This window comes from Cucurbita maxima, unplaced genomic scaffold (assembly GCF_002738345.1).
Source record: "Cucurbita maxima cultivar Rimu unplaced genomic scaffold, Cmax_1.0 Cma_Scf00005, whole genome shotgun sequence".
NCBI classification, from domain to species: Eukaryota; Viridiplantae; Streptophyta; class Magnoliopsida; order Cucurbitales; family Cucurbitaceae; genus Cucurbita; species Cucurbita maxima.
Genome location: NW_019272021.1, coordinates 4,368,088 through 4,394,298, shown reverse-complemented (window position 1 = coordinate 4,394,298; position 26,211 = coordinate 4,368,088). Strand labels below are relative to the sequence as shown.

Below are 26,211 nucleotides of genomic sequence, written 5' to 3'. Positions count from 1 at the left end.
TGAGATAAATTAATAATATTCAAAATATTTAATAAAGTAATTAAAAAGGATTTCCCATCAAATTAAATTGAAAATTTAATAAATATGGAATTATTTTTAAAAAAATTATTGAAGAAAGGCGTTAATACTTGCAGAATTGAATTGAATTCTATAAGTGAATTCTATAAGTGAAAGTATGCTAATTATAAATAAAATAAAATAAAATAAGACTTTTTGCTGTGAAAATTACTTAAATGTCCCTTTGGGAATCAATGGATGCTTGAATTTCTTCTAGGGTTTTTCCTTTGGTTTCTGGGACCAACTTGACCACGAATAAAATTGTCATCAAAGATATTAGAGAATAAATGAAAAATGTCCCTGAAATTAACCACAAAGAGAGGAAAAAATAATGTTAGAAATCAGTTTTAAACCCTTTTTCTATTATAATAATAATAATAATTATTATTATTATTATTGTTTTAGTCCCTAATTATTAAATTTCAAAATATTATATTTTTAACCTTAAGTTTTGAATTGGATTTTCATCTATAAATTTTTAAAATATTACATTTTTACCTTTAAATTTTAAACTTGGTTACATAGTTTTAAGATTTTATATTTTTATTTTTGAATTTTTACTAATTCTCTCTTTTTCTTTTTTAGGTATTTAGCGTTAATGTCCAATTAATTAATTTAAAATAATTATGATGTAGAATAGTTGCAATAATAATTTAAGTAGTGAGAGAAAATTAGTGAAAACTAATTTAATCAATAGAAATTTAATGTAAATGATCAAAAGTAAGTGTCAGTAAAATTTGAGAGGTAAAATAGTAAAAATTTTAATGATAAAAACTAAATTCAAAATTTAGAAATAAAACTGTATTCTGAATTGAAAAATGAGCATTTAGTAAAATTTTAAATATTTTATTATCATTTTTCTATTTTATTTTCAATAAAAATTAACGACTAGGTAATAATTATCAAACGTGTTTCTATGTCTTCAACTAAAAAAATAAAAATAAATAAAAAAATTATTTCATAAAAAATAAATAAAAAAATTACCAGAAGAACTCCAGCTCATGAAGAAATTGAAGGTAAAAGAGACAACCCAAGCACCTAACCAGTTCACCAACACCACTATGCTCCCAGTAATTCCTTTTACATTAATTGGAAATATCTTCCAATAAAATTAAATTAAATTAATAAATAATATATTTATTCATTGAAAATTTCTCATTTTAATACGAAATTAATGCATTTAATTCGATGATTACCTCCGACATTATCACCCAAGGAACTGCTCCCATTCCAATTGAGAAAAATGCAATGAATATCTAACCATCCAATTTAAACCACAACGACGTTAATATTTAATCTTCGAGATTTAGAGATTTAGTTAGAAGAAGCACGGTCGTACCAACACTCCGACGACCACAAGCACGGGCACGAACTCGAGCAGCAAACCATGATTCTGAAGTTGAAAATGAAAGTTGAAGAAGAATGATTACGTTATGAAAGATTGGTTATGTAACGGAAGATTATGATCACTTGCCTTGAGAAAGAAAGACGCTCCGGTAAGGAAGCAACCAAGAGAAGTCCCAGCTGCAGATACCTTAAAATAAACCATTCATTCATATCTCGAGCTACCATAGTTCAAATTTACATCTCGTAATTATTAGAGACATACAGATTTCGAATTCACATCCAACCGTTATTAAAAAATCACCATAAAAAAAACGGTGAAAATTTAAGTATCAAAATATATATCTCGTGGTTATTTGAATCTTGTTAAAATAATTTTAAAACTTGGCAAAATAACCTCGTAACTTCGAGAGAAGAGGTGTCTACTCATAAGAGAAGTTACAGTGACTCGAACCAAAAAATTGTTTATCGAAAACATAGGTCTCTACAAAGTCGTAAGACTATGTATACGGGCTAATGTCTTCCCAATGTATGGTTCGACTTAGTTTCACGAATTTAAATACTTAACTAAACTTTAACTGTGGTAATTTCAAAGAGTAAAGGTTAAAAAGGTAAAAATGTGAGTCAAACTAGAAAAGTCAACAAATTTCTTCTCTATTCTTAATATTTATTTATATAAATATTTGAATGAGAACAATAATATATAAGATGGGAAATTACCATAATAAGTGGCCTTCTTCCAGATTTATCCATTAGAATTACACCACCCACGGTAATTGGTACCTGTAAGTTTAATGGTTAATTAATTACTGAGATTAATTTAAGACAAAATTACCTCAACATTAGGGTTTGTCTTAAAGTTTTTAACTACCTGAATACAAGCATAAGCAATGGTTCCAATTTTGCCTGCTGATGGACCTGCAATTTCACACAACAATTAATCGTAAAAATCTCGATAACGATCGGAAATGAAAAATAAAATAAATTGAAAATTGCACGTATATTCATAATAATCGTTATCGTCATAATAATCACGCTAACGATTACGAAAACGATAATCACGTCGAGTAATTAGCGTTAAGATTACCCGCTGAGGCAAAGGTTTCACTTGCGAAGAAACCTATCCCGTTGATCCCTCCAAATTGTTGGAACACCATCAGTCCCACTCCAATCTGTGCCAAAAGTCAAAAGTCAATCGGAAAAAATAATTTATTTAGTCATTAAATTTTAAAAAATTTAACGGTTCTTCGAATACAATTAATTTGTTTATTTTTTTGAAATCAAAATATCTGAAACCTTCCAATACTTGAGTTGTAGATGCTCGAGAATATGGATATCTATCAAATTTAGAGATGTGTGTGCGGTGAGTAGGGACGGGAAGCCGTCCATACCTCCTATTTTAATTCTCATACCCGTGCAATTTTTATTTTATTTTCATTTGAAGATTTTACTTATAAATTTTTTCTACATTTTTAAATAAATATATATATATAATATTACTCACAAGTATATGAATTGAATTTATAATTTAAAAATAAAAAAAATATATAAATATGGGATTTTATATAAATGATAAGATATTACTCACAATCAACGGGCGAATATATCTGCTCTGAAACAAATCAACCAACTTGGTCTTGGGGAGACTTTGCATAGTTTCAATATAATTCTGAAAATTAAAAATAAATAATTATATAATAACAAAGTTGTTAGTTTCATGAAAAAAAAAAATATATATAATAATAATAACTCTGTAAATAAAAAAAATATTAAATTAGTTAGTTTATAAATCACATTTAATAACTATTTAATTTTTTTAATATTACTAATAATTTTCATCCAAATTTTCAACTAAAATTTAAAATTAAAATTTTATTTTTTTATTTTTTTTTATTTTAAGTTGGATTTGGAAAATTCTTGTATTTCTGTATTAAGAAATGAAAATTAAAATTAGAATTTAAATTTTTGTTATAATATAAAATTTAAATAGCATGGATTAAATTATTATAAAATTGGAAATATATATAGATTAAAAAGTGGACTTTTGAAGGTAAGTAAATAAATTGAAAATAAATAAAATTAAAATAAAATTACTTGAATCTGAGCAGCTTCTGCTGAAATATCAGCATTTTTGCCCCTAAGTCTCTGCAATGCACTTAGAAACTCCTTCTCTTGCCCAACCTTTGCCTAAAACACACAAACAGTAAGACGGCGGCGGTGGCGGCGGTGGCGGCGGTGGCGGCGGAAGAAGAGGAGGAAGAAGACTTACAAGCCATCTAGGGGACTCCGGAACAAAAAACAGAACCACAAGAAGGGTAGTGCATGGTATAAGTCCTACAAATCAAACCCAAAATTGCAGTTTAGTCCTCCATCCAAATTTAAATTTGAAAGACAGAAATGTAAATACAAAAAGTTTTGGCCCGTTTGGTAATTTTCTTGTTCTTATTTCTCGTGTTTTTTTAATGAATAGAAAGGAAATTATATTTGTTAACGGTATCTAAATCGAAAAACATTAATGAAGGATAAGTTTTACCTGAGAGAGCAAGTGTTCTCCATGTTACAATCGTTCCGAGTAAGAAAGCAACTGACGAACCAGTGACAATCAATAGCTGTAAAACAAGCCAATTCAACGAAATAATGAACCATGTGAACGTTCTGTTTCGTTTTCACTAGTCAGGTTGGGTTCAGTTTGAGTTGTATTTGGTTCCATTTTTATATCTCGATCAAATTTTTTCATTTATTACTAATCGAAAACCGATCGGAAATTTTCTTTTTTTTGTTTAAATTAAAAATATTTTTTATAATAAATATCATATTAATAATTAATAAAAAATGAACGGATGACAACAAATGCTACCAAATACAAATCTCGAATAAAATTGAAGAGTTTGATATTCCTACTTGATTTAGGGTTGTAAGCCTTCCTCGAAGATTTTTGGGAGCTATTTCAGCTATAAATATCGGGACCTATACGTTTGGCAACGTACTCGTTGATTTAGGATTTAAAATATTTATCATTTAAATTAGGAAAAAAAAATTAAAATTGAGTAATGAGAATATGACCACATAAGAGAAGACTCCAATGCCATATCCTGTGAGCACCCTTCCAATGTCCAATGACAAAGATTCCTATTAAAAAATATACAATAATAATTCACTTAATAAGATATTAATTATGATTAATATTTTGATATTTTATTCCTATAATTATTAAACTATAAAATAAAGGACGTTTTATAAATTCTTAAGAAAAAAATATACGAAAACATACCTCCGAAAGGTAAATTGCTATCCATCCTATTATACAGAAATAAGCCGACATTCTCATTGCCTGCCAGTCATATAAAAATAAAAACATATGATAATAATTTAGATCCCGATCCCGTTTGATAATCTATTTTATTTTTTATTTTAAATTTTTTTAATTTAACCTCGTAAATATTAATTTTTTATTTTATTATCCACTTTTTAATTATATCTCTAAAAATCAAACCAAATTTTAAAAAATAGCTTTTAAAAACTTATTTTTTGAAATAAAAAATTTTATGTCTAATACTTTTGTGAATTTTAAAAAATATCCAAATATAATTTTTTTTTTTTTTTTCCTACCAAACAAAATTAAATTTTATTTTTAAAAAATTATTTTATTTTATGTAAAATTAGGACTTACCCCTTTACGACCAATATAATCAGCAATTCTCCCACTTGTTACAGCTCCAAACATTGCTCCAATGGTAAGTATAGAACCAAACATAGAATACTGTCCATTTTAATTAATTAAATTTATTCAAACTTACTAATAATATTATTTAATTTCATTAATTATAACAAGAAAAATAACCAACCTCAGATAGAGACAAATTTAGATCTTCCCTTATTGCTGCTTGAGCTGGCGCTGAATATCCCACCTGGCACCCATAATTATTTCATTTTCAAAATATATTATAAAGCTTATATAAATAATTATAATTTCAATCCTTTTCTAATTTGGGCCCAAATGAACTTTTGGGCCGATAACTGGGCCTCCCGCCATTTTCATGGTTTCTACCTCCGGCCCACTTAAAATATACTTCTTTTTTTTTTTTTTAATCTTAATTTTCATTTTCATCATTGATGGTTAAATTTAAAAAATTGTTATCTAACTCACTATAATATTTTATTTAGCTATTAAACTTGTAAAGATACGATTGGCCATGGGTTTAAGACACGTTTTATAATATGTATACCCGATATAGTGTAAAACTACCTATCATAATGCAACGGTTCCTCCTATGGGACATAAGTTCGTAGGTTGCAATACAAACTTAAGAGAGATAGAGAAATTCATTTATCGAGATTTGATTCATGGGTTTTTTAAATTGTTGTAGTTCATCGACTACACGTATACTAGGGAGAGGTTTCCACACCCCTTATAAAGGAATACGTCGTTCCCCTCTCCAACCGAGGTAGGATCTCACAATCCACCCCTCTTCAAGGTTCAGCCTCCTTGGTAGCACATTGCCCTAATATCTTATTTGGACTTTGCCTTCTGGGTTGTCCCTAAGGGTTTTTAAAACATAGAGATTTCCACCCCTTTTAAAAAAAATGTATCGTTCTCGTCTCCAATCGATGTAGAATCTCACAAAACCGAAACACGAAAGCGAAAAAAGAGGAAGGAGGAGGCTAAACTTACACATGATCCGAATTGAAACGAGCCACAAACAGCAGCGAAGGTACTAAGATAAAGCATTTGAAGGCTTCCATTTTCTTGTTGTTCTTCCTGTGTTGGCATCAATGGGTTCTGCAAATCCCCATGATCTCCATTTTCAAGCTCCTTCCACTCCTCAATCGCCATTGATGACTCTCTTTCTCTATCTCAAGCTTTCAAGAAATATCTCAAATATGAAACCCAATTGCTATGCTTTTAAACGTGTAAAAGTTTAAAAGCAAGCAAATGATTAAACAACAAAATGAATGAGCATTGCTTTTAAACTTACAATTATGAAAACTAGCATGTGAAGGTCGGATGGGATCACATGACAAACAAAGATATCGAAGCTAAATTAAGTTAAAAAAAATTATAATAAAGAAGGGTAATATTGTAATTTCATTAAAAAAATATGTTTTTGAAATTAAAATAAAACGTCGTTCTAGGTCTAAATTTTTATCTAACCCCAACATTAATTTTTAATTATTTACGAAGAAGGGTAATATTGTAATTTTATTAAATAATATGTCGGGGCAAGTTTATTTTCAATCAATTTAAATAATCACCGCTCATCAATAATGAAGGAGAGAGAAAACGACATGACAAAGATTCTAATGGGTCTAACCCTACTGTAATATCACGTTAAATCACAACCAAACTCAAAAATCTGAGCTAATAGATTACGACGGTAAGTAAATTTAAAGAACAAAATTGAATCTTTTCAAAATTATCGGTCACGTCATTGGTACTTTCTTCAATATTTTCTTTAACGACGGTTAGATGTAAATTCAAAATCTATGGACTCGAAAAACGGTTTAATTTGGTTTTGTTTGAATGGAATTAAATTAATTAAGATTCAGCCTAATCTCCAATTGGCTGAATAATCTTTTCATAATATTGTTCTTCCTGCCAACTTGTATTTATTTTTATTTAATTCATTTTGGTAATTTATTCCGGTGCGAGCGAGACTAGGGATGATTTTTTTTAGTGATTGGAGATGAAATCATTAAAATATTGTTATTTTCTTTTATTTTTTGAAATTATAGGAATAATAATATTGTTATTTATAATCTCTTTTTATAAATTAATAAAATTATTTTTCTTCTAGGAATGAATTACTTTTTCGTCCTATATTTTAAGATTTACCATTTTACCCTAAACTAATAAAAATATCGTAAGAATATTTTTAAACTCTTTTGAAACGTTATTAACGAAACTTTTTAAAATTCAAGGTATTCATAAGTATTTTTTAGAAAAAATTAAAAAAATAGAACTATTTTTTATTAATAGCGATCTTATCGACTTGATTTAAGAGATTATTATGTTATTAATGTGTGTAAACACAAAGAAATTAGCTAAAATTGGAAAATGAAAATAATGGAGAGAAAAAAAAAATTAGGCGAATGTTGCAATTTGATTAGTAGGATCCGAGTCAGATTGATATGTAATTAGAAAAGCATCCAACTTCATCATTTGCCTCGTTGCCTTTCTTTTCCTATGTTTTATGGTCCCAAAACACACCTAATTATTCACTTAATCCCAAACCAAAATTAAATCCGACCTCTTTTTGGTTTTATTTGATTATTTGAAAATGATATTAATTTTGTGACTAATAGATCTCTAGAGTTTTAATTGATATATTCTCATTGAGTTTCTAATACTCTCGATGTCGATATTTCTACCTGTATTTTCATCGATCCCGTCTTCATATAGATCATTTAGTCCATCACATGTCCATAACACAGGTGTATAGAACCTATCGTACCATTACCCTAGCAGTTTGAGGCCCTGCGATTAGCAAAAGGATATCAAAATAGATCCCGTCTTCATTGAGTTTCCAATGCTCTCGATGTCGATATTTCTATCTGTATTTTCATCGATCCCGTCTTCATATAGATCATTTAGTCCATCACATGTCCATAACACAGGTGTATAGAACCTATCGTACCATTACCCTAGCAGTTTGAGGCCCTGCGATTAGCAAAAGGATATCAAAATAGATCCCGTCTTCATTGAGTTTTCAATGCTCTCGATGTCGATATTTCTATCTGTATTTTCATCGATCCCGTCTTCATATAGATCATTTAGTCCATCACATGTCCATAACACAGGTGTATAGAACCTATCGTACCATTACCCTAGCAGTTTGAGGCCCTGCGATTAGCAAAAGGATATCAAAATAGATCCCGTCTTCATTGAGTTTCCAATGCTCTCGATGTCGATATTTCTATCTGTATTTTCATCGATCCCGTCTTCATATAGATCATTTAGTCCATCACATGTCCATAACACAGGTGTATAGAACCTATCGTACCATTACCCTAGCAGTTTGAGGCCCTGCGATTAGCAAAAGGATATCAAAATAGATCCCGTCTTCATTGAGTTTCCAATGCTCTCGATGTCGATATTTCTATCTGTATTTTCATCGATCCCGTCTTCATATAGATCATTTAGTCCATCACATGTCCATAACACAGGTGTATAGAACCTATCGTACCATTACCCTAGTAGTTTGAGGCCCTGCGATTAGCAAAAGGATATCAAAAACTTTTGAGTGTACCTCAATGGTCATTGGCATGTACTCCTTTTGAAGGCAAGTTTAAATCTTCCTACCCTAAAGTAGTTGTACTAAGAAAATGGAGTTTAATGGAAATACAAGTAGAAATATCGACTTCGAAAGCATTGAAAACCCGTCTTGACTGTGATGAATGAGAAATTCATTTTAGCCGTGAAACCTGGAAATTATTACAATACAGAGGTCCAGCATCTGCTTGAACTTACTTCAGGTGAGATACAAATGTACAAAACTTAGGAATCCCGCATCCAATGCAACCAAAAACAGACTACGAACTCCATGTCGTTACCGGGATAAAATTCACATCGATCGACCAGACTTAGAACAGTAATATCAGTATCAAACAATAGAATGATACAGAGGCTTTTGCCCTAAACACACCAAAACTATGTAGGTAACCTCTTGGCTTGGCAGTGAGACCAAGTTTTGGTCGTGGCGTCCATTTCGCATTCGCTGGAGAAAGGGGACGCCACAGGTGGGCGGGCGGGCAGTTGAACTAATTTTCAGCAGAACAAAAGAATGGACCAGAAGAGTTATTTTCAAGTTCAGATCCTTCTTGTTCTACAACTTATCGATCAAGCACCGACGGATCGAAACAGCAAAGTCGCCAACCTTGTGAGAATGAACTAAAGCTGCACATATTCCAAAACAAACAGCAACGAAGGTAACTGCAAACAATGTTGTCTGACGCCTAAAATGAGCCCCAGAGAATAGAAGACCACATGACTTTCTTGAATGTTCTTGCTTTCGGCTTTCTTCTTTCACTGTAAAGGCTTGAACAGTTATTTTCTTGCCAAGATTTTTGTTTAAAAGGGGGACTGTTTCCACACTACCAATGGAAGTTGAACCTGTCACTGTTCGAAAATGGCCATTTTCTCTCGACTCCATTTTCTGCAGGAAAAACAAACAGAAGAAATATGACCGAAATATCCCTATCAAAGATCCAGGATGAATATAGTCAACCAGCAGCACCTTGGAAAAAAAAAATTTACAGGTCGAGTTTGAAGCTCGCAATAGGATTCCATTACTGTCCTAGGAGGTATCTGATAGTTCAAATTTTCGGGGTGATTTAACGTGGTAAGGACCATTATTAAATTTTGTCACAGGCAATTTTTTACCAAGAAAGAAGAGTCTAAAAGAATGCAAAACTGGTGTCAAAATACCTAAACTACTCGATCCTCGAAAAACTCAAATAAGCAAAAGACCTAAGAAAATAAAATTTGGGGTGAGGAATAACATCCATAGTCAATCACCCCTCCCTGCAATAGGGTCTAAATTAATAGTTCCAAGCCCTTAATCCAGGTTGGAATATATTCATAGATCTGGGAATCTATCTCTCAAAATCATGTGCAGAGAGAACTCCACTTTTGGGGCTTACTCCCTCCCTGTAGGTAGAAAGGAATTTGACAAGACCACTATGGTCTGTATCATATCTGTAATGATTGTCGGTGCCTTCGCTGTGACTTCGACGCGGGCCAGTAAAAAATCCTGCAGAGGCAACATAACCAAAAGCAGGAGGAACTACTAATAAACTAATCGGTTGTCTCTCTCTAAATTTAATCAAGAGCACAGCACTTGAAAGGAGCATCTTGATGGACCACTTTACAATAGAGATATACAGGATTTCACATCCTTCCATCAAACTATTCAAAGACATTCCTCGATCCTTCAAAATAATAGGCTTCTCTGGCGGTTAGATAACAGTACGCAATTTTTATAATGTCTTCAGTATTTATAACTTTTTTTTTTTTTAATCAAATGCCAATTGGAGGAATCTTAACACACCCTTGGCTAGCTGTTGGTTTCCTCTTTTTGTACTTGGTTCTTTGCTTTAGTATAAAAGTTCGCCATTACTCAATTCAAAAAATAAATTATAAATCTGAAAAAATCAAATAAGAATGAAAAACAAATTCAATATTAAAAACCCTACAGAAAACATTGAAAATCTTACCAGTATAATCCCGGGAACAACAGAAACCAATTTGTTCTCGGAGCAGCTTTGAGAAACACGGTCCCCTTTAGACTTAGGATGTCCGAAGTGTAGCACTGAATTCCCAGTTTTATGAAGATTCAGTTGAAGAACATCTCTTGCAGAATCCAAATACTTCTCAAAAAACCTTAAATCGGGATAACTGAAGCCGTTAACCGCCACATTTGATTCTACATTTTCCATGACAATCTTAAGATGTTCTAAAACTCTCCCTAAAATGACAGTTGAGTCATTGCGTATCAAAAATTTCAACAACCGAGTGAATCTTTGAATTTGTGACGAATTCATAATATGCTGCACATGCTCTGACGAAGGCTTTTTAAGCAACCAAGATATGTCCATCATGAGTTCTGAATGTACTTTTTGTCTCAATGAAGAATGTTCACAAGATTCATGTGAAGAACCAGTAGCTTCGACAAGCAGAGACATATCAAGCCGCTCCTGTATAGTCTTCATTTCAGAGCAAGTTTCGCTATCCCCAATGAGAATAGGAATAAAATTTGACAAGCCTGAATGATTCTCCACCTACACGGTATTTACAAAAAACTATGAGAGGAAGATAAAAAAATAAACATATTGGAAGACAGGATACAACCAATATTCCCATTTCTTAGTCTATTACCATGTCAAGAAGTCTAAATTTAATTTGGTTCAAATAACTTGATGAAGTTTCTGTTTCCTTAAAATTGTTCACAAAACACTTATCTCATGACAATACATTCAGATAATTGTTTTTAAAACTTATTTTCATCTTACTTTATTTATGCTTGAGGAGGGTAGCAGGGGCAGGTGAGACTAATTAATCAAAGAACATGGGATGGAAAATATATACATGCCTCAACAAATGCAGGGCCAAAAAGATCATGGTCTGTGTGGGGTATATATATCTTGACCAACTGGTGGTCGCTCCACTTAGCATCATCACCTTCTTTTTGACAATGGGAAAGAACGAAAGAATGATTGTGCGAAAGATACTTTCCAGCAAAAGATACAAGAGACCTGCGAGCATAGATAACTTCTATCAGCATGAATAGCAAATTTTATTCGGCAAGTCAAGGACCCTTTTCTTCAGCATAGATACAGTGGACCTCAGAAACTCCACAGTATACAGAACATAAAACTTCTTCCAGGCATAAGTACGAGCATGCAATTTCTCACTTCCAATATCCATTTGGCCTTTCATTAACTGGCTTAGCACAAAACCTAGTACATTTAAGGTTAATATGATTATATCCATTGGTTTAGAAAGGCAAAAAATACAGTACGCCAGAAAATTCATTGACTTCAAAAGAACGAAGCTACCTCCCAGCACTAGGAAAAAAGATTAAAAAGTATCTTTTCAGACAATACAAACGTCCGGACCTCACTCCAACTGATACTTTAGAACTGGGAGACTTTGAAGAGTTTTTTCTTTAAAGTTTACCAAAAGATTCGTTTGGAAGCCAAATCCATGGAACTTGAACCAAAGAGGCTGTCCCGTCCCTTGAGGCAACCAAACTTTTATTAAAATTTTGGTTAGCAACATCATTAAGAAGAAAAATATAAACCTACAGATGTCCTTAATAGAAACAAAACTTAAAAAATTGATAAAAGAATATAGAAGTTAATATGTGAAGCATGCATGATCTCGATTTATGGATATATCAGTACAAATGCAAGAGAGTTGCATACAAGAATATCGAAGGGTAAATTTATAAGTGAGTTGGTAGCTAATCCTCTTTCCCCTTACTGAAAACCAAATGATAATACTATAGATATGTCTGGAAAAACCTGTAGAGGTATTTTTTTGGGGCTCAAACGAATATGGAGTATAATTCTATTATTGTAATACCTAAATTTTGGTTGCCGCAAATGACTTCCACAAGCAACAAACTCCATGGGTTTTCCAGCCTCAAAGCATGTAGGATGTATGTAGTGAAGTCTTGGAGCCTGCATATCCCTCTCAATTTTTATTACACTTTTGCCTGTACAAATTAAACAAAAAAAAGGATCCTCAAGAAAATATTAATAAATAAATAAAACCTGCAAGAAGAGTCGACAATCTACATGTTAAAAAACAAGTTTCAACAACAGAATCGTTGAATGTATCATGAAATATGCTCAAATTCATGATGAATTAAAAAAATGCTAAATTGTTGACACACCTTCTACAGGGCGAAAAATCATGTTGTTCAAATAAACAAGCATGTTGCCCCTCCCCCAAAGAGGTCTTCCACGTGCAACTACAAAATTGTGCACGTGTGTCGTGGGATCTTCAAGTAACTGCCAGTAGTTTGAGAAATTAATTAGTTTAAGAAAATTCAGGGACTAACTTTCAGATAATTGTTTGAAAGGAAACATGGAACCCTGAGGACAAGGATTCCAGTTAAAGACAACCTAATTATGACTAGGGGCAGACATCCAGAAGCAGTAACAGGATATTATTAATTAGCAGTCATAAAAGAGTAAAAAGCCTGACCTTAAACTGATAATTACAATCAAAAGTATATAGGAAAGTAAACATGCTACGAAATTGTAACAACCAACGTTATATTTGAAAAAATCAACTCAAAATCACCTTTATCCACATAAACTTCGGCATTGCAACAAATGCAGTCAAAATTATGCAACCAGGCCGAATATATCCCTCCAACTCAACAGGCATATTAGCCAACCATTCAAATATCTGCAATGGATTCGATTTCAAATTAACCAAATTATAATATCTTATGCTGAAAAAACTATTCTCATTAAGTACTAAACTGTAAAGATGAAAATACTTGGAGCCGAAGTCTTCTAGGGAACTCGGCAGGATTCCAATCATAGAGCTTGAATGATATTCGGCCTGTTGGACACTGTAACAAAAAGACTTGGAATCATCATATGTCCTCATACGAACAGAAAATAGAAAACGACTGGAATATCTTTAAAGCATTCACCATTGATGAATATGTGCTTTTGTTGTCGCAGTAGGATGAAGTAAGAGATTTGGAATTATCTTTTCCTCCATCCACTTGAGCTTCACCCATTGCCAATAGAGTTAACCTGTCATCCATATTCTGCAGGTCAGGAGCTGAACAGACAGTGGAGGTTACCAGCCCATGTTCAGGCTCCAAATGCACAACTTCCTTCTGATCAGTTTGGTTATTGAAAAGAATGTTATCTGTAGGAATACATGCCAGTGAGAGAAATCCAATGGTACAGCAATCGTCACATTGCTGCTGCTGCAGCTGTTTTAGATTATTACCTTTACCTACATCACCATCACAAGAAACATATTCCACAGGCACGCCTGATCGATCACTTTCTATAGAAGCTGCAGAATCAACAAGCTTCCTACGTCGTCGATTGTTGTGGCGCTCTAATTTTCTTCGACAACTCCGTTTGCCTTCATCAAAATCAGATAAAACATGAAACCTGCCAAGCAATTGGAAGTAACCAAGAAGCATCAGCAAAGAAATGTTTCGTTGATTGTTTTGGGTCTCCAAAAGACTTATATTTCGACATAAACATGTGATGCACCAGAAAGGGGGGGAAAAGGAAACCACGCACTCGGCATCATATAGGATCGGCACTCCCATGATTGAGGAAACAATTTAAAGGGCATACAATGCCATCGAAGTAAGAGGGTTAGAATGTGCACTTTACACAATCTAGTAGCATCGGCACTTGAACAAGATGCAAAATCAGCAAGAATTGATCGGTAAGCACCGAAAGAAAACAGAATTAACTTGAAAATGAACGAAAAAACCAGCAAATATCGAAACACGCGAACTCAACTTACTTGCCACACTGCTGGCAATATCTTTTAGTCTCTCCATCGAGCACCACAGCAGTAGCGTTTGCGCAACGAAGACAAACCCTATGCCTTCTATGATAACCTTTAAGCTCGCTAATATCGACCTCACACCCCGGTACTTGGCACCGAACAATTCCAGCCGTAGCACGCGCCGTCCTAGCCCGCTTTTTACCAGGCGTGGCAGCTGCTTCCTCCTCAAGCATCGCGTCAATCTCGGGACAAGCACAAGGAACCCGCCCGGCCAAGAAATTCGAGCAGGTCAACCTCGGGTCGCGCTTCCGAATTCGGTCCGAATTGAAAGGAAGGGAAGTCTGGGATTGAATCTCGAGGTAATGAGAGGAGGCCGAGGGCAGATTGTCCTGCTCCAAAGAGAAGGAAAACTGATCATCTGCAGCGAGGTCGAGGAGATCCCCCAAGTCCCAGAGTGGGGTGGAGGAGACGTCGGGCATGGGGAGTTGGAGGTTCATTCCGGCGCCATCGTGCAAGGGCTGCGGCAACGGCGACGGAGGAGAATTATCCATTGAAGAGGAAGTACGTGCCCTAGAAAATGGAAGACGGGGGGAGACGGTGGTTGGGAATGGCGTTGGAAAAGGTGGCGGAAAAGGGACAGCAGCTCCGCAGGTCAAGCTGGAGGGTGAGATGTCTCTCTGTTACTCTCTCCCGGTGGGCCCCCCTCTTAGAGAGAGAGAGAGTTTTAGAATTTTATTTAATTTTGTTTAATTTTATAATGGAAATGGAAAAAATTATTCTCCGTCCACGCGCTATTACGAGTCAGAAGATTTTTTTTTTTTTAAGTACAAATTTAGTTTATCAAATCACTTTTAAATATTTAATTCGTAATTTTTTTAATCTAATGTAATTTGTTTGGAAAATAAAACAAACTTAAAAAGAAAAAAAAAAAATAAAGCGCGTGGAGAAATGAGAGTGGGCTTTAGATTTGAGGTACAATACACAAATTAAAATTAATTATTTTTCTCCAATTAAATGGGTCTTCCTCTCTCTCTAATATATCCACAGCGCTGATTGCAGAACCGCGATTAATTATTAAAGATAAAAAGTAAAAAAGGTGAAAAGTGGAAAGTAAAAAGTGAGATTTAAGTATTAATATAAAAGTTTCTTTACTGATTTAATTAATTTTAACTTTTTATTTCCGTTTTTTTAATATTTATCAAATTTCGCCCATTTTAAACTTTTATCCAAATTAAAAATTAAGATTTTTTTTATCTATAAATTTTGAATATTACATATTTACCCTAAATTTTGAATATTTTTTTTGTTAATGAAACACTTAAAATACAATAAATATAAAAAGGGACAATATTAGTTACAAGGTGGATCAACAAACCATTACATTAAAAAAATAAAAAATAAAAACTAAATATTGGGATATAACTATGACAAAGATTTAAAAATACAAATAAAAACTTTAAATTTGTATTGATTAATAATGTGATGAATTTGTCGCTAATTTATTAATCTTTGAGTAATTAATGAATATTATAATAGATGTTATCATGTAGGTAGCGTGACTAATTAAGCTTGATGTGATAGTATATATTAAAATAATTAAATGGCCTTGGTGCATAATAAAATATTAATGAAAATTAAGGAGGAAAGTCTATGATTAGGGTGAAGATCCTTATCCAAAATGTATTAATTTTTTTATTTCTTTTGAAAATTTATTGCAAAACCCCAATAATCTAATCCAATAATCTAATCCACTCGTTAAGAAGAATGAATAGTTGACTAAAATGTTAAATGTTCGAACGTTCTCATTCTAAATATTGTGTTGAATATAGATATAGATAGAGAGACCAAAATTGAGAGCAACGCACGACAAATTAAACAAGTAGATGTTTGAAGCAGACCAGGTGGTTTTAACTTGTCTATGATCAGTGCCCGACCCTCGTTGCTTAAGGGGTGGACCATTCTTGAACTTCTTCAGCTTAGACCAATACTGTGAAATTCGAAGGATCACAGTCAAAGGAGGGATGAATGCAGTCTACTGTATGCCAAAAATTACTAAGGAGGAGTGTGGGATTTATAGTTGCTCCTCGTCCAAAGTGCGTAGATCATTTTTTTATCGTCGAACGAAATCAATTCGACCGGTTGTTAGGCAGCCTTTCCTTTCTCGTTGGAGCATCTTTCACCTTCGTCATCGGTTCAGTATTCCTGACCCTATCTAAAAAACTTCAAACAAAACACGATTTAAGGTTTTTGTCAGGGACAAAGCATACGGTTTTTTATTTTACTCGAGGTGTTTTAAACATAAATATGTTACAAAATTCGATTAATTGAAAAATCATAAAACCCAACCTTAAAAAACACTAAAGTTGAGCAAATAAAAACCATATAATATAATTAATGAATTATTTTATGGAAGGTTTGCAAAGAATATAGTACTGGAATAAATCCAAATATGATAGGTTAATTGAGAACGAAAATTACGTTGTACTACACCACACGTTATCTTACATTCTATGCTTTTATTAGAAGCCAGACAATGTGGTGGGCCCCACCTTTTTTTATAAGGCCCACAAATCATTTCATGTTGACACGATGATATTGTAATTTAAATAATAGACCCAAATTTTATTGAAAAATAATTAAATTGAGATTTAATTAATGTTATGCATACTAGTTAATTAATGGCTTTAATAAAGTAAATTAATTTTTTTTTGTAATAATTAAATTTTATTTCTATGTAATATTTTAAACCGACCAAGATATAATTTTTTTTAAATAAAGTCATATACCATTTTTGTATTTAAGGTAATTTAATTATAGGATGAAATATTTATTCATAAATATTCAAAAGTATTGGAAAATGTTGCAAGTATGACGACATGTTGGCTTTTTATCGTGTTTATTAATTTGTTCTTTTTATTTATTTATTTATTTATTTTTAATTTTTTTTATGAGTGCAAACAAAAGAAAAAGGAAGAAATAGCCTTTTTCATAATTATTTTATTTTTCAGAATTACAAATATTAAAAACATTATTTTCTTATTTTGATCCTATCAATTTTTTTAAAATACTTACGAGATGAATTAAAAAAAATATAATTAATTTTCAGTTTCAATAACTCCAATAAAAATATTAGAAGCGTACTCAATTATTCAGTTAAATAACGAAACATTAAACCCAATTATAATTTGGGGTAGGTTTGAATAGTTGACGTTATTTTTATTCAAAATTTTATTTTTAATAAAAACTAAAATTTTAGTCAGTAAAATATTTTAATTAAAATTTACAACGCAATTTAAATATATAATTTAAAAATGTACATATTTTTAAGAGTTGTGAAAAATAAATAATAAAAAATTATATAATTAAATAAAAATAAAATAAGTATAGGTATATATAATCGTATCTAAACAAATAATAATAATAATAATAATAATAATTAAAGTATGTGTATATTAATTTATTTATTAATGCAGACGGATCCAAATAATATATTTTGGAGTGGAACTTAAATAATATAGAGCAAGTTCAATAAATTACTTTATTAAAAAAAATATTTAAAATATTTTGTAATACTTTCTATATGATAACATAATTTATTGATTAAAATATTATCTCTCAATAAAAGGTCAAATAATCAAATATCCATTTTATTTAATTTAAAAAATACTACTTATCAACTCTAAATAATTACAAATTCAGTAAATCTTTGATAAAAATTAATAAAATGACAACTAAATAATTATTTAAATATAAAAACATTAAAATGTTAAAATTAATTATTTTTTTCTTTTTCTTAGTTCATCCAAATCACAACCTCTTAAATGTTACTTGTGTTTAAAAATATACGTATTTTTGTTTTAAAATTTAAAAATAAATAATTGGATTAAAAGCGAATTTAAAAATTTATTCTTGGAAGTGCGCTCGATATTAGAACTTAGTAACATTAGTAAACTCATTATATTATAATTGGATTATAGATTTCGTATACACATTAGAAGATAAATAAGTACAGATAAACTATGACACCCGAGTAAGGGAGGAGTGCGTGAATGACCTGAGACATGTTCAAATGAGAGAGATTATAAGGATAGGATAACTAAGAAATGTTTAAAAGAATTGAAAGTCGTTACCTATACCAACAAGGTACATATTTCTCATCGGTGACTAGCTCATAGGAAATTAATGATTAAGAGTGCTTTATTTTGAGCAATTCTATGTCGGTTAACCTTCGATAAATTTTATTGGGATGCATATGAGTGAAGACAAATTATACTGGAACAACTCATGTTGGTATGTATGGATAGTTTTTACTATTAAGAATCGAATAATAGGTAACGTGATCATGTCGCAGGGGATAAAAGAGAATGTCGAGATCATCAAGTGCCGAATCTAGATTCTAAATTGCGGTTACAACTTTCGATCATTAGGTGTCGAGATGAAAGTTGTCATGTTGCAGGGGATGTAAGGGAACGTCGAGATGCAGGTGGCAAGTCTAGATTCTAAATTTCGTGCACAACTTCCAATCATCAGGTGTCAAGATCAAAGTTGCCATGTGTGTAGGGGATGTAAGGGAATGTCGATATGCAAGTGCCGAATCCAAATTCTAAATTTCGTACACAATTTCAGATCATCAGGTATCGTGATCAAAGTTGCCATGTCGTAGGGAATACAAGGGAATGTCGAGGTCATTAGGAATCGAATCCAGATTCCAAATTTCGGGCACAACTTCCGATCATAAGGGGTTGAGATCAAAGTTGCCATGTCGTAAGGGATGTAAGGGAATGTCGAGATGCAGGTGCCAAATCTAGATTCTAAATCTCGTGCACAACTTTCAATCATCAGGTGTCGAGATCGAAGTTGCCATGTCGCAGGGGATGTAAGGGAATGTCGAGATGCAGGTGTCAAATCCAGATTCTAAATCTCGTGCACAACTTTCGATCATCAGGTGTCGAGATCGAAGTTGCGACGTCACAAGTGTTGTAAGGGAATGTCGAGATCATTAGGATACGGATCCAGATTCCATATTTCGGGCGCAACTTCCGATTATAAGGTGTTGGAGAGGAAAGTTGTAATTTAATGAAATTGGATTTTATAAGTAAAAACGGGCAGAACTTGTAATTTTGATATAATGATGGGTAAATTTTGATAATTAAGAAAATAAAAGGGCCTTAATCCCACATCTCACCGGACCATAGGTGGACGTTTAAATCTTTGAAGCGTAGGGTTTAGGTTATGATTTATCTATAGCGCTCTCATCTCCCTCTCCGCTTCCCAAACATTCGAATCATTTTCCCAAATCTCCCTAGGGTTAGGGTTTTCTCTGCTTCTTTCGCGTGATTTTCGTTTGCAGGTACTCGAGGAGACGCAAACAACCCAATATGGCGAGGTACCGAAGCCGGAGCAGAAGTTACAGCCCTCGTCGGCGTAGCCGAACCCCACCACGAGGGCGGAAGCGGTACGACGACGACCCTAGAGACCGGTACCGCGAAAGCAGGTCTCACAGGGACCGTCGCTCTCCTGCTCCTTCTGGGTTACTCGTGCGTAATCTCCCCCTTGATGCTAGGTATTTCATGTTCTTCTTCGAGCTTCATCTGTTATTGGCAATGTCTGAATTTATTAGTAGATTTATGGACGAATTGGATGGCGCATTTTCTTTCGCGTTTTACATGTAAATGTGCATTTGTCTAGAGTTTTGAATTTTGGGTAGGAGGTATATACGGCTTACCGTATGAATGTTGATTTGTAGTTATATAAATATTTATCAAGAAGAGCATTCGTTGCGTGTAGTCTATTGTCAAGACGTGTGCAGTCACTCGACATTGTATTATTTTCTCGTTTTCTGTTGTCTATACATTGTATGAATTATTAAGAGGAATAATTTAGGGTTTTGGTTGCATTTCATGCAGGCCAGAAGATCTTAGGATCCCGTTCGAGCGTTTTGGTCCTGTTAAGGATGTGTATCTTCCGAAAAACTACTACACTGGGTATGGTCGCTTTCATGTTAACTTGTGCTCACTTGGTATTGAAGAAACCGATTTATTATTTCCTGGTACTTCTTTCTCTAATTATCAGGCATTCCACACTAGAAAATAGAGTTTTGCTATATTAGCTAAGAAAGAAAAATTTAAGAAAATTAATATTATTTTTAGATTAAGTTCTGAGTTCAGAATCTCAGAGCACTGTTGAAGTTTCAAAGTTTAAATTGCCTTTACCATTATGTAATTATTTGGCTAAGATTGTTTACAAATCAATATGAGAGTATGAACGGTAACATTTCTGCATTTGGAAGGAATCTGCAAATTTGTTGATTAACTTGAGCTTTGTTCACACTCTTAATCCTAGAGATGAGGAATTTGTTTTTGTTAAATGATATGTTTACTTGTATTGACAGTGATTACCACTTTAGTTCAACCATCTTTTGAATTTAGTTTAAATATAATTGATGTTAAGGATATTTAGTAATAAATTATAGTTTACCATATATATTATATTTGATATTTTATTATAAGGCAAATATCTAACATTTGCCTTATTACCAGAGGTATCTTTCCATTTATTGTTATTTCTATATCCTTGTAATTTATTTGATTATAAATAAGATAACTTCCACCATTTAGGTGTGGTGGATTAATAAAACATTCTTATGGTATCAGAGCCCTCTCAGTTTAACAACCTCGATCCTTTCTTTTCAATGGCTTTTGAATCCTCTAATCTTCTTCTCCACCACCCCTGTTGGCTTTGACGCCGCAGGGGCAGTCTTCATGGCTGCCGCAGGTGGAGCCGATTGATTACTCTTCGGCTCCACCCTATTGACCTCTAAATCACCTTTCGTCATACTCTGTACATACAACCTCACCTTTTCCAACCCAATCGGTTTTCCCCTTGGCCAATATAGTCTCTCTCATTTTCTTCCCAATCAACCCTTCATCCTTCACAGAAACCCTAATCTCAGGATCCTCATTAGTGTTCTCTTCAGAAATATATGGAATCTCGACAAGCCCATCAGCCTTTTGCAGATATTTACCTTTAGAATCTGGGTGCTGCACTGGCCTATTCGCCAACCAAGTTGCTGCCGCCCTTCCTGCCAACATTGACTCCTTCGCCCAATGTGGCGACGCTTTCGGCTTCAACATTGTCTTTGTCCCTTGCTCTAGGTTTCCCCTTCTACTTCTTGGGGTTAGACATATTCTCACCAGAGCCAAGGCAGCATCGTCGCTAAGCGACAATCCCTCTTCATGGGTTAGACATATTCTCGCCGAAGCCAAGGCAGGATCGCCGCTGAGCGGCGATCCCTCAGCAATTTTCGATGGCCAAGAAAGTGTTTCTCTACACCTCCTTTGAACCAGGTTGTTGACATCTTCACGAGACGTGTTTCTCAACCTCTTTGAATTTTTCAGATTCAAGCTTCACGTTCGTTTAAATCCAACGCTTAGCTTGCGGTGGGGTGTTAAGGATATTTATTAATAAATTATAGTTTACCATATATATTATATTTGAAATTTTATTATAAGGCAAATATCTAATATTTGCCTTATTACCTAGGTATCTTTCCATTTATTACTATTTCCATATCCTTGTAATTTATTTGATTATAAATAAGATAACTTTCACACCATTTAGGTGTGGTGGATTAATCAAACATTCTTAACTGATAATTAAGAAATTCCAAAAAGCATAAATTAATTGAATTGGCAGTGGTTTGCATTATATTTGGATCTGAAAATTATTATTGCTTCTTATATAAGTTGTTTGTTGACTTGTGAGATGTGGCAGCCCTTTCTAGTTTTCATTGGTTCAGAAATGGGTTTATATTTATCGTGTTTTGAATTTGTGGAAGTTTATTAATGTTCTGTTATGAAATATTATAGATATGATCTACTTTGTTCTCTCACTCTGACGAGGATATCATTCCCTTCATTGCCTATTTGTAGGGAGCCCCGAGGGTTTGGGTTTGTGAAGTTTCGGTTTGCAGAAGATGCAGCTGAAGCAAAACAACAACTGAATCATACGGTTATAGGTGGACGGGAGATACGAATTGTGTTTGCTGAGGAGAACAGGAAGACTCCACAAGAAATGCGTGTGACTTCACGCTCAAGGTTCTATGACCTTCCTCCTAACTTCTAATCTTGCAGTATCCTTTGGTCTGATTATCTTCTTCACATAACCTTTATTTTTAATTTTGAATTAATATATTGATAGTCTTTTTCTCGGTGCTCATATATAGTGGCAGAAGCAGCAGAAGACGTTCTCCAGCAAGGTCTCCGCGACGACGATATCATTGTCAGTGTCAATACTTATCTTGGTTTTTTCTCTCTATTTTGCTGATTTCGTGAAAAGAAAAATTTGTATTGGGTTGATGCTGACGTTTGATTAACATCATTGTGATGCAATTTGTAATTACACCTTCGTTCTATGCTCAACATGCCTTTTCTATTTGACTGCAGCTTACTCACGCTCACCTTCACCTGCCAGGCATGACTCAAGGTTGGATCTTATCTGTGTCATACTTATTCTACTACCAGCAAGACTAAAATCATTATTGTCCTGCTGTTTCCATTACTCCTTACTTCTATACCGTGTTTTGAAATATTGGTTGGTCCTATTATGATGATAAGTGAACTGTGCATGCCTTCTTCTAACTCTATAATTTTGTACTTAAACATGTCAAAGCATTCTTTTAGGATGAGAAACATTGCATAATATTTTGAATTTTGGCACTTGTCTTATAGAGTATTCAAACCTCCAATTGAAGTACATGTTCATTGTTTTGATTTTCAGTCTAACGAAAATGATTTTGTCTGCCATTGGGTGGAAATCATTTTTATAGAAATATTTCGATAAACTCAGCTTACTTCGATTTACTCAACCTGAACCTCATGAGTTCTGTTTTGTTCAAAAAACTTCTTGAAGTTATCAATGGTGCGTCAGTTGTAAGAAGCACGATCCATTTCTAATGGATGAATTATCCTTGTTCCTATGTCATGCTGTGATGTGTTTAGTCAGTAAATCTAAGTGGTACTTTGCTGTGGTTTCAATTGCTGACTAAATATTAGTGTTATAGTCCAATAATAATAGTGGCACTTTTAATCTTCATTTCCCAATCAGGTTTATAATATCAGCCCAATATATTAAATCTAAGCAACACTTTCATTTTTTTTGATGTTCTCCATGCTTTAAATGTAGAATTTTATTTCATTTGCTTGAATGTTATCATGGTTAACCAAAAAGATTTAAATTTAATATTTGATTTGATGCACGTGAAATATTCTACTCCCTACATAGTACAGAGTTGCATTGCAGGACAAAGTGTACAATCTACTTAATTCCTTGTTTATGCAGATATTAAAGTGTAAAGGGGGACTTTAAAGACTTGTTGATTAATAAAGTTTAACAAGAAAAGCGATCATAAAGTGATGGGCACTTGCTTACTTTACCTATCGAACCCTCTCCATGAGTATAATCTATTACCTTTTCAATTATCTTAGTTGCATGTTTTTTATTTGTTTGTTGACAATTTTCTTGTGAGCAGAAGTTAAGGATTGGTGAGAGTTTAAAAACAAATTTTATCTCTGGTTTTTCGCCCCCTTTTTCCTCCCTTTCAAATCTCAACGATTTATCAGCAAGAAAGTGATTTGTAAGTTTGATATCTTCTTTTGCATATACCGTCCAGTTAAGAAAGATTAGAGCTTATAGTTGGCCAAAGAAAGAAATCATCTTCAAAGGAGAAAAAGCCAAAGTTTTACTGGTTGTGGTATGGTGACATTGTCCAAGAAAAGATAATGTGATTTTTAGAAAGTTGGGGCAAAGAGAGCTATGAACTTGTCAGAAGCTGATCAACCAGTACAGCTTAATAGAGCATAATTCTCAGTGTTTGGATCTACTTGTCATAGTTTTGTTCGGAAACCTGAAAATGGTGCAGGTAAAAGTCATGTTTTAGTTGATCAGTCTTGAAAATGATGTTAATAGAAAATTGTGCTTATAAAAGTATGATATAGTTAGTATCATAAGTACCTGTTGAACGTACCTCATTGGGCCTTTGAAGACTGCTTGGACAGGTTTTCTTTCCTGTGAGAGAGAAAGAGTTGGTTGTGTTGTGCTGTTTTAAGTCTGAATGGAAATCGTTTCTGTTTGAATTGTTGATTTATTATTCCATTAATTTTTTCCATTGTTGTGGCTGATGTAGGAGCCGTGGGGCCAGGGACGAGTATCTCTCTCCTGCACGATCTAGATCAATTTCACGTTCTCATTCCCCTCGTGATAGAAGGGATTACAGCCGATCTCCAACTCCAAAGGAGAATGGTCGGAGCCCTCGTGCAGTGGACATTGCACGCAGTAGGTCAAGGAGTCCAAGGGCTGCTAGCCGCAGTCCTTCTGGATCGCGTTCACGTTCCTATAGGTATTTTACCTTTTAAATTCTTTTTTCTGGTCCTCTGGAAGACAAGTTTCTCATTTCTGATTAAAGAGGTAAGAAGGAAATGACATTCTTCAATGATCTTGTTTTTTTGCTCCTTTCTTTCAAGAATTTATTCGATTGTATTTTGATCTGGTAGAATTTAGCAAAATGCTTTGGAGATATTTCATCGATTTACTAATGCTCAAGCTTAATTCAATATGAACTCAGAATGAGATTTGAGAGTGTTTTAGTTTGGGACAGCAAAGTTGTGTACGTTGATTTGTCATTATCGAACATTTCTGGTTCAAAGTATAGTGTTCATTGTGTTTAGCCAGTAATAATTTCCTTTGGTTAATTGAAGAATTTAACACCCTGTCATGTTGCTTCTGCAGTCCTCGCTGATGGATGTGTTTCGGGATCGGCCTCGAGATTTGTTAGTCTGCCTTCAGTTATGGCCAGATGAACTTTGCTATTCCATGCTATGCAGCTTCTGTAAGGAAATTTTATTTATATGTGAAAGTTGGGAGGCGGGACTTGAGTTGTGGGTTGAAGAACAATGAGTGTAGTCTTGCTGTTGTAGTTAACTTCATGTGAGTGCATGCTGGTGGACTTCTACTTGACAACCTTTACTAGATTTAGATTTTTGGGGTTCAGTGGATTTCGTTTATACTCTTGTATATGTCTAGTGGTTGTATCTGGAAAGTTTAGGATGCTCAAATCTTGTTATGGATATTGTCTTGTTTGTTTACCCCAGTTTTGTGTTATTGTTCAGTAATCCCATTTTATATCAGTTCTTAAACTTTTTTTAAATATCCAAGTTTTATTATTAAAACTAGAAACAAAATCGTCAGTGACTAGAATTTAAATTTATCCTGCAATGATTCAGTTCTGCTCTTTGGAATTTATTGCATCTTCAGTTGTGTTTCGATAATGAAAACTGGATCTGCATATGGTCTACCTTTGAGAGTTGGTTGAATCATCTACCTTTGAGATAATAATGAGAGATTTATGTACTAAATAAACTATGCTTTAAGTCTTCAATTTTGCTTACAAAAATCATATTGGGAAGGAGAAATATGTATATTTTGTGTTGCTACGTTGAAAAGGTGTTTTTGTCTTCCTTTCCCCTCATTTTCCTCTTTCACTCTCAATGTTGGTGTTACAAATGTTCAGAAATAAAATTGTTAAATTTGGCGTTAAACGATACGTGGAGATACAGGTCGACCTATTTCTTTGACAAACTAGATACTGACTTCTCTACTTCTCTTGATCATTTTGATTGAATTTTCTTCTTTTGAGGAAATCAAGAGATGTAATAAATCTTCTGTCCTGAACTTCATAAACTAACGAAAAATCTAATAGTAAATCAAAATAAAGCCAAATGCAAATATCAAAAATAAAATTGTTGAGTTTAAAC

At 33.3% G+C, this 26,211-nt stretch overlaps 3 protein-coding genes across 5 annotated transcripts; 1 reads left to right on the top strand and 2 right to left on the bottom strand.

Annotated features, from left to right (window-relative positions):
* Positions 1–137: 137 nt before the first annotated feature.
* Positions 138–13,765, bottom strand: LOC111479378 (sugar transporter ERD6-like 16). 3 transcript variants are annotated; one of them, XM_023124007.1, is made up of 19 exons: positions 6,378–6,414; positions 6,074–6,261; positions 5,247–5,309; positions 5,072–5,161; positions 4,673–4,732; positions 4,465–4,530; positions 4,303–4,368; positions 3,935–4,010; positions 3,671–3,735; positions 3,496–3,588; positions 2,990–3,070; positions 2,489–2,573; positions 2,273–2,319; positions 2,122–2,184; positions 1,532–1,591; positions 1,397–1,450; positions 1,254–1,313; positions 1,042–1,156; positions 138–357 (listed from the first exon to the last, which is right to left on the bottom strand). In XM_023124007.1, the coding sequence occupies exons 2-19, from the start codon at positions 6,233–6,235 to the stop codon at positions 230–232; spliced, it is 1,434 nt and encodes a 477-aa protein (XP_022979775.1). In that variant the 5' UTR covers positions 6,236–6,261; positions 6,378–6,414; the 3' UTR covers positions 138–229. The 3 variants fall into 3 exon arrangements, with proteins under 3 accessions (XP_022979775.1, XP_022979774.1, XP_022979776.1); XM_023124008.1 differs by lacking the exon at positions 6,378–6,414 and adding an exon at positions 13,755–13,765 and having other exon boundaries at positions 139–357; positions 6,074–6,147; XM_023124006.1 differs by lacking the exon at positions 6,378–6,414 and having other exon boundaries at positions 6,074–6,335.
* On the bottom strand, positions 8,748–15,102 carry LOC111479345 (squamosa promoter-binding-like protein 7). The gene is made up of 10 exons (XM_023123949.1): positions 14,417–15,102; positions 13,880–14,049; positions 13,572–13,795; positions 13,413–13,487; positions 13,211–13,318; positions 12,798–12,915; positions 12,485–12,617; positions 11,490–11,652; positions 10,615–11,178; positions 8,748–9,554 (listed from the first exon to the last, which is right to left on the bottom strand). The coding sequence occupies exons 1-10, from the start codon at positions 14,950–14,952 to the stop codon at positions 9,225–9,227; spliced, it is 2,421 nt and encodes an 806-aa protein (XP_022979717.1). The 5' UTR covers positions 14,953–15,102; the 3' UTR covers positions 8,748–9,224.
* Positions 15,103–19,581: 4,479 nt separating this feature from the next.
* Positions 19,582–25,593, top strand: LOC111479462 (serine/arginine-rich SC35-like splicing factor SCL28). Its single transcript, XM_023124144.1, has 7 exons — positions 19,582–19,964; positions 20,308–20,385; positions 22,333–22,497; positions 22,626–22,681; positions 22,846–22,885; positions 24,585–24,797; positions 25,187–25,593. The coding sequence occupies exons 1-7, from the start codon at positions 19,780–19,782 to the stop codon at positions 25,194–25,196; spliced, it is 747 nt and encodes a 248-aa protein (XP_022979912.1). The 5' UTR covers positions 19,582–19,779; the 3' UTR covers positions 25,197–25,593.
* Positions 25,594–26,211: the final 618 nt, after the last annotated feature.